Source organism: Erpetoichthys calabaricus, chromosome 11 (genome assembly GCF_900747795.2).
Source record: "Erpetoichthys calabaricus chromosome 11, fErpCal1.3, whole genome shotgun sequence".
Taxonomy (NCBI): Eukaryota; Metazoa; Chordata; class Cladistia; order Polypteriformes; family Polypteridae; genus Erpetoichthys; species Erpetoichthys calabaricus.
Genome location: NC_041404.2, coordinates 28,631,757 through 28,646,247, shown reverse-complemented (window position 1 = coordinate 28,646,247; position 14,491 = coordinate 28,631,757). Strand labels below are relative to the sequence as shown.

Sequence of the window (14,491 nt, the reverse complement as noted above, 5' to 3'; positions counted from 1 at the left end):
AGTTTGAGCTCTTCATTAAGTCTGTAATACTTTTTCAATGTCATTAATCCTGCCATTATCTGTACCCATTTCATCTCTAGTAAAAGTCGAGGGAAGAGGACCAGCAGCATGAGAGCAGTGCAGGGACTAACTAGCACAGGATGGAACACCAGTTCAATGTGGGGAACATTCAGTCACTGAAACATCTGGCCATCCACATCTCATGATCAGCAACAGGTGTCATTGATACTGTATTATAAAATGAGTCAGATTAGTTAACTGATATTTAATTATGCTATTAATGTCCTCTGCTTAGACAAAACATTATACAGTATGTGTATATCTGACTCTTTATAACATTCACCTTCACAGATTCAACACACTGGAACAGCTTTAGGTGTAGTGGAGAAAGGACTGACACACAGACGCAAGTCCTTGAAAGACCATTGATTAGATCTTTTGTGGCTGGGACCCTGCATAATTTGTACTGCTGTCCAGAGCAGACACCCTGTGAGGCACTTTAAACTCCTCAAGGGGACTGCCATCTCCAGAGTGCTCTTCACTTTCTTTTTATTATTTTCCAGTCCAACTTATCACTCTCTTCAGCACAGCTACTTTCATGCTGCTGCAATCTCCATGGCTATGTTCACCCTGCATATGCTACAAAAACTGCTGTTTTATCATCTCTTTCAGTGTTGAATGGGAATTTAATCAGAGTCAATGTGTTTCTGCTCAATTCACATGGTGCAAACAAGCAAACTCATTAAAAAATAGAGTGGAAACAGTTACATTGAGATGGAGATGCCCTCTTTTGGCCTACCATGGAGCCGGGCCAGGTAAACGGTTGGTTCCTGCCTTGTGTCTGATGCTGCTAGGTTCTGCTTACCCATGACCCAAAGGCTGGATTAAGCAGGTTCACAAAATAAAATGAGTGCATAAGAAAAGATTTGAAATTATAATGAAAGAAAGGGAGACCAAACTGTTACAAGTTACAATACATTCTTTGTGAATGCAAAAACAAAATGTTAAGATTGCATATAAGATGTTTCTTATAAATATTAGTAAGCCGTTTCTTCATAGAGAAATAAATTCCCACAAACTTGGGGAATCCAACAATTTCCAGAGTCAGTAGGATTCTAAAAGTTATCCAAAAATTGTCCAGTGTCCAACATCTGTGGACATGAGCTATGAAATGTTGATAACCCAGGACATTCCTTTATTATTCTAGGCCATAACCAGGGTAAACTTCCTGAATGACCTAAATAAGTACTTTGGATGGTTTGAAGCATTGAATGATACATCAAGGCCACCCCTCATCCTGATGAGAAGGCACTGTGTCTGGAACCGGATGATGTTCTACGGACTTTGAGGAAAATTAATCCAAGGAAAGCTGCGGGACCAGACCAGATACCAGGTTGTGTACTCAAAGGATGTGCGGAGCAGCTGACACATGTCCTTACGGATATATTTAACATCTCTCTGTGTCAGGCTGTTGTGCCATCTTGCTTTAAAACCTCAGAAATCATCCCAGTTCCGAAAAAACCCATAGTCACAACCATGAATGACTATCGCCCTGTAGCCTTAACATCAATAGTGATGAAATGTTTCGAGAGGCTGATCAAGGACCACATTACTTCTGTCCTACCCTCCTCAATAGACCCACTCCAATTCGCCTTCCGCTCCAACCGTGCCACAGAGGATGCCATATCTATTGCACTCCATTTTTCATTGGAACATCTGGAGAATACAGACGCTATGGTCCGCATGCTGTTTGTTGATTTTAGTTCGGCTTTTAATACCATCATCCCTCAGAATTTGATCAGCAAACTGGGCCCATTGGGACTGGGCATACCTCTGCAAAACTGGATATTGGACTTTCTAATGGATAGGCCACAGTACGTACGGGTAGGAAAGAATAAATCAGATACCATCTCCTTGAGCACAGGTTCTCCACAGGGGTGTGTTCTAAGTCCCCTCCTCTTCACGCTCATGACCCATGATTGTTGTGCCAAGTTCAGCACAAACCAAATTATTAAGTATGCGGACGACACAACAGTGGTGGGTCTCATTCGAGGTGACGGGGAGGGGGATTACAGAGAGGAGGTGAAGTCATTTGTGGAATGGTGTGATAAAAACAATCTGATACTGAATGTCGAAAAAACAAAAGAACTGGTGATCGACTTCAGGAAGAAACAGCTGATACACATCCCGGTCTACATTAAGAACACTGCTGTGGAAATTGTGCAGTCTACTAAGTTCCTGGGAGTTAATGTGACGAACAACCTCACTTGGTCTCTGCACACCTCCTCCGTCATCAAGAAAGCTCACCAGCGCTTGATCTTTCTGCGGAGGCTAAAGAGGGCCCATCTCAGTAAGTCAGTCCTCACCACTTTTTACAGAGGGACCATAGAGAGCGTGCTAACCAGCAGCACCTCTCTGTGGCAGGAGAGCTGCAGCGCTTCGGACTGGAAAGCACTGAGGAAAGTGGTGAGGGCTGCGGAGAGGATCATTGGAGCCCCGTTGCCTAATGTACAAGATTTGGCAAAACAACGCCGTCTGGCCAGAGTTGTGCGGATTTCTAGAGACCCAACTTATCCTGCCTCTGAACTCTTTTCCCTCATGCCCTCAAGCAGAAGGTACTGCAGCCTGAAATGTAGAACTACCAGGTTTAAAAACAGTTTTTTTCCTACTGCCATTCATCTTTTAAATGAAGCATTTTTGTATTTTATTGTAGGCATTTTTAATTCAGAATTTTATGTATTTTCAATTTAGACTCTTATGCACTTTTAATTAGAATTTTTTATGCACTTCTAATCAGAATTTTTGTGCATCTTTAATCAGAATCTTCCTGCACTTTTAATTGAATGCAATTGATTTTAACTATGTGTTTTTATTAATGTCTTGTGCATCGTATTTTCGTTCTGCAGCACATCTTGGATGTTCTGCTGAATGACAAATAAAATTGAATTGAATTGAATTGAAAATTTACTTTCTTGGGTTTTATTCACAAATGCACTTGGCCTGAGAATTTACCAGTATAACTGTGGGGATAGCCTGTCATATGAAAGGTGATTGAACAAATAGGATTCACATAGCATTAATTAATTTTAGTAAAAATTGATATATTCTTATAAAAAAAAAATCACTGTTACTGTACCCTTAAGCCAAGTCTCTGAAGACACATCACATGGAATGAATGTAGTTGATTCACTGCCATATGTTTTGTCAAAGAAAGCTTTAACGTCATTCCCTTTAGAAACATTGATATCCAAAAGGCACACCTGAAGAACAAATGGAAAAATGAAATCAAATTTGTTTCATATAGACATTCATAGTGAGAAAAAATAATGTACATAATCATTGGTTTTTCAATTAGCAATGTGTGACTACTTGCTCCTTTTTCTAGACAGATTTTGCCTATCCAGATCCAAAATATGGCTCAGCATGACAGTAGTATTTAATTTATCGCCATGTGTCACCAAGGCATGATACTGAAGTGGCCCAACTGCAGGCATGAGCTATTGTTGTTGGCTGAAGATGTTGTGCAGTTAGTCTTTGGCCTTACTCTGAACCGAAGGACACAACAGAAAGTACACTTGAGAGACTTCAACAACCCTAGATATTGCAAGGTATTTTGATATGGTGCACAAAATGGTTGGATGCATTTAGGCTTTTAGCATGCAATGTTATGCAACAAACATGTCCAAATCACCTCAAGTGACTCCTCTAAATTTGGAGGAGCAGCAACTGAGGTTTTCACAAACTACCGAGTTTTAATCCTGTCACAGAGTGTCAGCCCAGTGGCTCTGCGAAGAGGCCTCAATTCTGCCATTTGTACTTTTAGTCTCAATCTTTCAGTCATTAATCACAACTCATGAAGATAGTTGAGAACAGGAATGTATATTGAACGGTAAACTGAGAGTTTTCTCTTTAGATTCAGCTGCTTCTTTACCACTCACATTGTAGCTCCAGGGTAGAAAAAAGATCACCCCTGATCAAGAAGTTCAGTTCCTGAACCTATACTAAGTATGAATGTGATACCAACTACTATATATCCAGCTGGTACTTTCGTACTTCCCACAACAGGTAAGTACCCAAGTACCCAAAGAGAGGCTTCATTGCCAGGATATAGTCAGTGTAGGTCTTTTCTGCCTTTGCTTGGCACTAAACTGGCATTGCACTTGACCCTCACTCTTTATCTTGCAGTTGATGAGCCCACAAAACTTTGGGCTGAGCCTGGCCACATTACATGGGTTGCCCAACTACCAGGCAATCCCAGGCTGGGCCCCTGCAACCCTGTGCTGGGCAGGGTACATGGTTTTTGTAATTTGTTCTGTCATGATGGTCATTGTGAACCATTCTTTGTCTGACCTTTCAGGCCAAACCTGTTTCGCCAAGGGGCACCCTACCAACAGCACAAAGCTCCAGATAACATAGCTCCTAGTACCCATTAGGTGCATATGCCCCACCACCACAGGAGACAAGCTTCATATTAATAAAAAATAGTTACAATACCTTTGCCCCATTATTTAGCAGAATTTCTGAAAAGGCTCTTCCCAGTCCTTGTGCAGCTCCAGTTACGAGGGCCACTTTCCCTGTCAGGGCCATTTCTATTTATCTATCTATAGAAAACATACAGTATTATTAAAAAACAGTTCTAAAAATAAAAGTAATTTCAAATAAAGTGTCACCTCTTCTGCCAATTGACACAAAGTTATGCCTCTATTTTTATAATCCTGATTATGGATCACTGTATATCAGGATTGGTATAATATGACCATACCCACAAGGACTAGAATTGCCTAAAAAAAAATTACAAATAAATCAAATAATGAATTAAAGAAATAGAATTATAAACAAAGCAAGTACTCATCTGAAAATGATTAGCATAAATACAAAAGAGGAACAAAAGGAAGCAAATACAAAATCAGAACTCAAGGAGACAAACCAAAACTCCAAAACATTTGAACAAACAAGACAGTATCTCCAAAAATTCCAGCTATTCAAAAACAATAACTCAACAATGTGAACAACAAGCAAATCCAAACATCTGGTAGTTAGAGGATCAAAACAGAAATGTAAAGAACTCTTAAAGCAGTAAACACCTTAGATGAGGACCACTTGTGCAGTGATAACTTGTAATCACTCAACAAAATGCGGCAGCTTGAGACAACTCTCATCTAATCTCACAGGGACTGCCATAATCAGCACCACACCAGTGGAATAAACAGTAAATGGAGGCAATGCCCTTTGGTTGAGGTAGTATTAGAAAAGAATTAACAAGTTAAATGGTCCGAGAGGGTGAAGAACAAACAAAGAGGGACAAAAGTTAGAGCCACTGGGAGAATTCCAGGTTAACCATAACATGCCTGTAAAAGCCCATGGTCCCTAACTGAAATAAGCATACTTTGCCTCACTGAAGCATTTGCTCCAGTCGAGCCTTGTGTAATGAAAATCTCAGTGCTCAGATAACTCTGACATTAAGCTGCAATGTAAAGGTAAAGCACTTGGTTGCCTAGCAGTATACCAGCACCTAGGGGACCTGTCAGGTGAACAACAATCACCAGATGTGTGTGGAATTGTATCTCATCAAAACTTTTTTCAGTGAATATGCAAGGTTATATTTCTCTTACATCCCAAATAAAATTTTGCATTTAATTGTAATTTTGCCAAATTCTAGAAGATTTTCCACTATTAAAAATAGTCGGAATCACTTAAAAAGTACACTATTAGTAAACAAGCACTCCAAGCTTCTTGTGAAAGATAGGGGGCACTCTTGTAGCATTTCCTGAATCCAACATCAAGGAGATCAAAGATATAATGTTTATTAAACAAAAACATAAATAAATGAATAAATAAGGCAGGATGAACAACGTGACTGACTCACCGCCCAACTCCAAGATATATAATCCTTTAACCCTGAAGCTTTGGAAAAACTGGAAACATAACAACATAACAAAGAATGTGGGATAGATGCAGATGTATGACCGAGAATTGGTAAAGCAAGAACAGCATTTGTGCAGTTAAAGAACATATGGAAATCACAGGCACTCTTAGTCCAAACTAAAGTTAGTCTGTTTAACTCTGATGTTAAGGCGGTGCTATTGTATGGCACAGAGACTTGAAGAATCACAGCAGCTTTAGTCAGGAGAGTGCAACACCTGCCTAAGGAAGATTCTATTTATATACTGGACAAACACAATCAGCAAGAGGCTAAGGCAGAGGACTAGCCAGATACCTTGCAGAAGACAAAATACTGAAGAAGCACTTGGGATGGATAGGCCATACACTCCACAAACCAGTGACCAAAATAACTCAGCAAGCATTACAGTGGAATTCAAAAGGGAAAGTGAAAAGAAGGACAACACATTTATTTATATAGCACATTTTCATACAAACAATGAAAAAGAAAAGAGAAAAAAGAGGAGGCCAAGGAACACATGGTGTAGCGAGGTGGAAGCAGATATGAACAGAACAGGTTACAATTGGAACCAGCTGGAGACGAAGAAAGAGAACAGAGATGACTGGAGGAACTTTGTCATTGCTCTATGCCCCAGGTGGGTTATCAAGCGATGAAATTATAGAGAAGCCTCTTGGTACCCTCTAGTGCACAAGGGGACTTCTATTAAATCATTATTAATTCTCCATGGCCATTCTCCAATTATTGTCCTATAACAGGGGTACTCAACTCTGGTCCTGGAGGTCTGCAGTGGCAGCAAGTTTTTATTCCAACCAGTTTCATAAATGAAGTCAGTCCTGGTGGATAATTAAACTTTGTATTTAAATTATAGGTCTGTTTGTGCTTTAATTCATTCTTCCAAGATAAATCTTTATCACATTGTACATTTTTTTTTTGTTTACAGAGAATATTATCCATAAGTTGTGGTCCAGAACAGATTTGTATCTCTTGGTCCTTCCGTTCTTTCTCATTTATTTCAAAATGTTGTATTAACACATTCTTCATGATTCTTCATGATGCATATGCACAGGATTAAATGGAAGCGCATTAGCTGGAAAGCTGGTGGTCTCTTTGTCATTTATGCCTCAGTTTTGACAGATGAATGGTTAAGAAAACAGGTAACAATTAAAAACAAAGTGCAGCGGTTTAAAACTAAAACAGGCAATTAAGGGCTCAGAGTCATAACAAAGAAATTAACTAAAATGAAGTCCAAAACACATATTGCTTTTGTAGAAAATAAATGGTTCTAATTTAAAAATTTGGACAAAGCAAAATACCTACAGCCACTTCAAACCTCCAGGACTGGAGCAGAATATCCCCATCCTATAGCAACAACTTCCTGGGCAATCATTGATTATATAGGAACTGTTGCCCCTTTGCAATGTTCCACTTTCTGCTTTGGCATGAAGAAAAGTGTCAGTGTAGTCGCATATTTTCCTTTATTGTCAGAACTTTAATATGCTGGCCATATTTTGAGGGAATGCCTTTATAATCCTTTTTATTACATAATCACAGGGAGTTGGAATCTATTAGTTGCATATTTAGACGTGGAGAGGAACAATTAAAAAAAAATCAATATGAATCTTAAGATGTAACTAATTTTTCAATACTGTGCAATTAGAAACTTCTCATTTTTAGCATGCACGTTATACAACTAACATTTTCCTAAAGGAGAGCATTTCAGTATTTTTTTTTTTTTTTTAAAACACAATAGACACTGAGACAGTGTTTTGCACCATACATAAATGTAGGAATCTCTGCAGTAGTGCTAATGTTTGTGAAGCAGCATCTTTCAGAAATTAATTGCTGTATTATCATGGTATTTCCCTCTATGAAGCCTTTTCCTAGGGGTAAGTGTACTCATCAGATGTGTTACCGGGTTCGTCTACTGCTGCACCTTAAGATTAACACACACATACAGTACACAGGTATACACATTCACACATAATCTGAACAGTGCCCTATGAATGACACACACATAACTGGTTAACCTCTAGCACTTTAAACCACACAAGTGCTTTAGGAATAACACAACCTGTCACTCCCTCAGCACTTCAAGAGACTTACTTATTATCGGCACGATCAACATACAATGTTTTAAAGATATCTCGGACCTAAATATTACTTTTGGTCTCCAAGAATACATTTAAACATAACACAACATATACAAAGTCTCAGCATCCTTGACTATAGGCCATTTATCTATTAAGCGTGCCTTACTTTACGTACTGTTCCCTACATTTGGGTGGAGCTCTCACCAGCAGTCTTAATAAACCTCGCAGCCCAGAGGTAATGGCAAATCTCTAGCTGCACCAGGTACTCAAAGCAATCTACCTTATTACTTCACTCACTCTAAACATTAAGACAAAGCATAGAAAGTTAAAAGCAGCATGGTATTTATTACAGGAATAATAGTACCAATAGAACAAAGAATGGAAAATAGGACCGATAGTAAAGTCTGTATATATATACTCTTTAGAAAAAGCTTATGAATAGTTAAAGATGACAAGGATGAATGTCACAGACGGCTTGTGATCTAGCATTCGTAGTTGTTCATGAGATGCTTTTCTGACGATCAGATGAAAACGGCAGCACATTACTGGCGCCCACTTCTGATGTCATTTTGTTCCCTTTTCCTGATGTCTTCGTCCCTTCTTCTGATGTCACTCTTCAGACGAGGCTTGTTTATTATAAAAAAGGGGGTTTCACAACACATGATTGTTGCGTACACCTGATTGGCTGGCTGTCAATATGATGGATGAATTTTGCTCAGATTCTTTAATCTTGAGTACATCCGTTTTTCACAAACAATAAAACATTTGATGTTGCTTAGTACTACTTGCAGGTCTTCCTTTTCCAGGCTGTTAACTAATTTATCTACTTGTTGTCCCAGATGCCAAGGTTATAAACTAATTAATAACCTTAGGCACCAGCATGTCTTGCTTTCTTTGTTGGAACAGCTGTTTTAAAAGTCAGGTACAACTGGGAAGAGGATATGCTTTGATGTGTCCTGAATATAATTTATCTGTTTTCTTGAGCAAAATATAATGAAAATACAGAACAAAATTTACAGATTTTGCACCCCACAACAAATGAAAAGCAATTAATTGATATTTAAATGGTTGCTGCCACTGATTCACATACTGTGCCAATTTCTATGTTTACATTTAAATTATGTGTTTGGGTTCAGTTTGTTTTTCAGTGTTATAGCAAAAAAACAGCTTAACGGAACCACACAGTTTGCAAGCATTATCATGTTTTAAATTAAGTACTCCTCCACATTACACACTAAGACTAGTTGTCTAACTCCAGTTGACAGGAATGCATAAAGACTGATTAGTACTGAATGAGAAAGTGGAAAAGCAAGAAACACAAACTGAAATCTCTTGTCATGTTATGCTGCAGAATTCCTGTGAAGCTTTTTTGTTCTACTTAGATTTCAAGACAGTTGCTGCACCAGCATGTAGGAAAGCCACTTGGCCACAACCATAAGTCAATCCTCTAACATATAAAGCCTAAAATCGGGGGGAGGGGGTTGTGTGTATATTATCAGGGCTACGTCTGGAGGTACCTCCCCATACTTGTCTGGTTCTGTTACAGGGAGGAGCTGTGGACCCAACAGCATTGAACCCCCTGTCCTGGAGAAAGACAGCTCTCGCGGGATGGGCCACTTCACCCCACATGGCTCAGCAGAGGGAGGGGCAGTGTAGCGTGCAGCTGGGACCCTTGCCCCTGCTGGGACGCCTCCACGCTGGGAGGACCAGGGGAGCAAGCGTGGCCAGTACGTTACCTCCCCTGGGACGCTAGATGGCAACCCCCTGGGCTTCAGTGGTGCTTTGGACTCCTGCAGAGCTTCATGGGGGTTGGAGTTTGGTGCACCTGTTGGGATCCGCAGGTGCTGCCAGGGGGTGCTGCAGCTGGAGTTGCTGAGGCCTTATGGGCAGTCCTTCCGCCACACCTGGAAGTGCTGCCAGAAATGAGTAATCAAGCACTTGGAGCACTTCTGGGTGCATTATAGAATTGATTTGTGCTTTGCTTTTGTGTCATGCTTGTGAGGACTGTGTTGTGTCTGTGGGCACGGGGAAGATGTAGCTCACAGACAAAGAAAATAAATAATTATTTGTTTTATAAGTGTGCCTCCCGTGTCTGTCTGTGTTGGGTCTGTGCCCATATAGCGGCTTTCTGTCACAACACATTAGATAGATAGATAGATAGATAGATAGATAGATAGATCACAAATGGAATCCTTATTTTCTCTGCTTTTCCCAGACAACACTTTTTGAAGCTCTGGCATTTTTTTACTGACATATACTTCTATTTTACTACCACTCTTAAATCAACATGTACAAAAAGTTTTATACTTGGTGAAGTAACATATAAAAAAAAAGTTTTACACTTGGCCTACTCCATTAATGTGTCCTGTAGCTTCAGCAATACCACCATGCTTCACTCTATTAGCATGACTCTATATCCGTAACACCGAAAAAAAAAAAGAAATTAAAAAAGGTATTTTTGCACCTCAAATGATATGTATTTGTCCCACTTTTTTATTTGTCTGTATCCAATTAAAAAAACTCTTAACTCTTTAGTCCAAACTGTTATCAGAGAGCAATACTGGATTTTATGTGGTTGATAGTCTTCACCTTTGTTCATCATGTCCTGCTCTGTTCTTTTAATCCAATTTGTTATAATGTGAAGACCAACATATGTGCTTACATCTTGTCCATGCATGGGTTGCTCTAATGTTTAATACACATGGAGACCGATTTGTGGTGTTTGTCTTTAACTAAATTTTTATACAGCAATCAAATGCATTTACAGAATTACAAACAGGCTTCAATTTTACATATTTTTTGTGGACTGTCAGTAAATTTTTGGATGGTTGGCAACCTTACCCCGATCCCACCTTCTGAAGTGGTTTACATTTACATGAATGTCTGCTTTCCTTGAATGGGGATTCTCCACTCTCCCCCACTCACTGATATTCTTCCCATATGCATTAGCATTTGTGAACATTAAAAGGTCCACATACCTCTGACAAGATACACCAAAAGAAATACTTAAGTAACAACTTAAAAAATATAAATATTGCTCACATCTAATATGGATAATATACGCAGATATACTCAGTTATTCCTAGTGATTACCCTTTTCAATTGAAAAAGAATGCACTTTGACCATCAACAAAAGACAAGTCGCGTGGAAAAAGTAAAAATGAACCTAATGCAGTAATGTTTTAATCCTGTAGAATTTTGTATTCATTCAAGGCAACATACAGCATTTTCAACATTTCTTCTTACAATCAGACCATAGGCATGAAATGTCAGCTAGTAAATAAAAGCTTTAAACCATTTCTATACAAAGTGTTGTTTTTATTTAACTACTTTTCTGTTAGTTTTAGAAACAGCATTACAATGGCATAGATACAAGTCAGTTAAAGCAAAAAAGATTTTTTATGAATCTACCACTCAAAGTTAATCAGTCGTCCAAAACGTTAGCAGAGGTTCAACACAATAGCAAGGATACCTTTCAGCACTGATAAAGCGTTAATGCAGATATTTCTGACATGAGTGTTTTGTAAATTCAGTTTGCAAAGATTTGCTACTCACGCTGTGTCGTCAGTCAGTCTAATAAGCAGTAAAACTTGCTTTGCCTGAGCTGGAGTTATGTACCTAGGAGGAGGGAAGAGGGTGTTAGCCACTGAAATCTCAGATCTTTAAATACAAAAGAAGTTCATTCACCAAACTGGGTTTGAAGTGCAATGAAAGCATTTAATAGATTTGTTGTGTAGCTCAAAGTGCAGTTTCAAAGCACTTTTGCATTTGTTACATAAATTCAGCTACCAGTTGAATGATTTACTAAGTATAAAAGTGTCCATTTGTACCTGTGCAGTTACTTTCAGTACACTATGACTTGCACAAAAAATGCTGATAAAAAACAGCAAAGTTATGTATGGCCTTTGGCTCCCTGTGACATGATAAATATTTACACACCTGTAAATAGCATTTTAAATTGTGAAGACTTTTTCTTTTAGTTGTACTGTTCAGCTACCTGGCATGCAGATTTTCTAGTAAATTTTTGTTGGAAGAATTGAGAACGTTTTATTTTTGCCTACTCATGTCTATGGCAACACTAGTGCTCTTTAGATATGAAGATAATACACTTAATAGCCAGCATGAGTTTGAGAGAGGAAAATTTTCTGAAACCAAACTTTGAAATTTTGTTGAACAGGCAATAGTTGACAAAAGCAAAGCATATAGTGTATAATTTCAAAACGTCCCACAGCAAAAGCATCACAGGTGATCTGTAAAACAGGTATTTCAAGTTAGTTAACCAGCAGGAGAAAGAGCACAGGTGACAGGAGAATGTGGTCATCAGTGGAGTAAAGCAATCCCTCAGAGGTCAGTCCTGGGGCTGATGTTTTTTTCTGGTTTATAGACTGGCATAGATTTAAGTATAGTTGGTTAATATGTGAAAGTTATAGCTGATATCACAGTTGGAGGAATTGCAGACACTACAAAGGTGGCAAAAACAACTGAAGACTTGGACAAGCTTCAGAAATGGGCAAACACTTGGAAAATATAGTTGAATGAAGAAAAGTACTAAGTGCTACATATGGGTAAAAGGACCATCAATTATAAATACAAGATAGGAAACACTGCTTTAAAAGAAACAACCTTTGAAAAGGATTTGGGGATTTATGTTGATGCAACATTTGCATCATATCAGAATGCAGAAGCTATTAAAAAAAGGCAAATAAAATGTTAGAACTGTTGAATATAAATTCACTAGTGAGACTGCATCTGGAGTATTTGCATTTCTGGGACCTCATGTATAATGCTGTGCATAGAAGTCACACTAAAACATGGCATACGGACAAAAGTGGAAATTTGCGTATGCACAAAAAAAAAATTCAGATGCACAAAATCTTGTGTAAACCAATTTCCACACACTTCAGCTCCATAAATTCCTACCACCCCACCCGACTCCTCCCAGAATTTCACATATATGAATATGTGAATCAATTAAATAGCCCTTTCAATTGAGTGTTTTGTTAAAAGATCAATGGCAAAAGCATGTATAAAAAAAGAAGAATTTCACCAGATGCAAAGTGGAGGTCCTACTCAGTGAAGTGGAGGCAAGGAAAAACATACGTTTTGGTAGATTAGGCAATGGTATGAGCTGCAAAAGAAATTTGATGGAATGACACTCAAAATTTCAAGTTCAGAAAGTCACACAGTGCCCGAAATAAAAAAAAACAAGTGGTCAGATGTCAAAGTTGACATGAAAATGTCATACGGAAGCGTATTAGGGCACAGAGAAAAGAAAAGAAAAGTAGGGACACAATGAAGAACAAAGGTCAAAATGTCAACTTTAATCTTGAAATTTCCACTTTAATCTCATAGTTTGTCATAAAAGTAGAATGTTGAAAACTTCATCTTAAAATTGATGTTTAATTTACTAGAATTTCTCAAATCCCATCATAACTAAAGTAGCATGTTAAATGCTTTGAATTCTATGTATGTGAATCACTACCTGCTTCTTAAACGGGCTTTCCCTTATGCTGACAGGAGCGTGCAGGCACTGACCACCACACAGAATACATTACATTTATAATAGTACAGTTCTCTGAACATTTTGGAATACTAAGATGTATACTTGATATAATTTTCATGATGAAATACATTAAAGCATATATTAAACATGGGGGCAGTGGTAGTGATGAGCTGGCACCCCGTATAAGGATTGTTTCTGCCTCCTGCAAGATGGTTGCTGGGACATGCATGTCCCCGATGAAATAAATTATTACAGCAGTAGTACTGTGTCTGTCAAACATACCAACCCCCAATTCCTGTCCTTCCATTTTCTTTCTCCACGTTACCACTTGCCACAATATAAGCTCTGTAATAAATGTCAAAGCAGCTGTAAGCTTAACACACTGATTCTTCAAAACTTAAGGAACATTGAAAAATCTTCATAATACATATTTAATTATTCCATCCAGGTTCATGCCTGCCTCAGCAAGCATACAGCATGAAGCAGGAACAATCCTTATACTGGGCACTGGAACAATCCTTATACGGCGCGCCAGCTCATCACTACCGCTGCACCACTGTGTCCTCATGTTTAATTAACAGTAAATTAAATTAACAGTTTATCTGTAAAATGTAACATACATACTTTAATGCATTTCATCATAAAAATGACATCAAGCATACATCCTAATATTCTAACAGCACACAACGCAAAGAGGATAGCTCTTGGAAATCTAAATTGACTTAGAAGCCAGTCATCATCATCTGTAAATACACGCTGTCTTCTATTGAAATGAATCAAATTCCTTTATTGTCATTGTATGGTACAATGAGACTCAATATAGAAATCCTTCAGAAACTTGTTTTCCTATAAAATGATAAGAATAATAATACGATAAAAACATTGAAAAATATTTAGTATGAAAGCATAAGTACAATATACATATTGTGCAGATAGTGCAAATGGTTCATAAAATGGCTCCGGTTGTGCAATATTACAGTTGTAGTGCAAGTTTAC

General features: G+C 38.3%; 1 protein-coding gene across 4 annotated transcripts in view; it reads right to left on the bottom strand.

Annotated features, from left to right (window-relative positions):
- The window catches only part of LOC114660272 (15-hydroxyprostaglandin dehydrogenase [NAD(+)]-like), a 44,786-nt gene extending 33,051 nt beyond the window's left edge, over nt 1-11,735 (bottom strand). Inside the window, exons 1-3 of one of the 4 annotated variants that reach the window (XM_028812871.2) lie at nt 11,611-11,735; nt 4,495-4,601; nt 3,137-3,260 (exon numbers count right to left, since the gene is read on the bottom strand). In XM_028812871.2, the coding sequence (XP_028668704.2) occupies nt 3,137-3,260; nt 4,495-4,587 (217 nt within the window). In that variant the 5' untranslated portion in view covers nt 4,588-4,601; nt 11,611-11,735. Of the gene's footprint in view, nt 1-3,136; nt 3,261-4,494; nt 4,602-11,464 lie in introns of all 4 variants that reach the window. The other 3 variants (XM_028812870.2, XM_051933933.1, XM_028812872.2) reach the window with 3 other exon arrangements.
- Nucleotides 11,736-14,491: the final 2,756 nt, after the last annotated feature.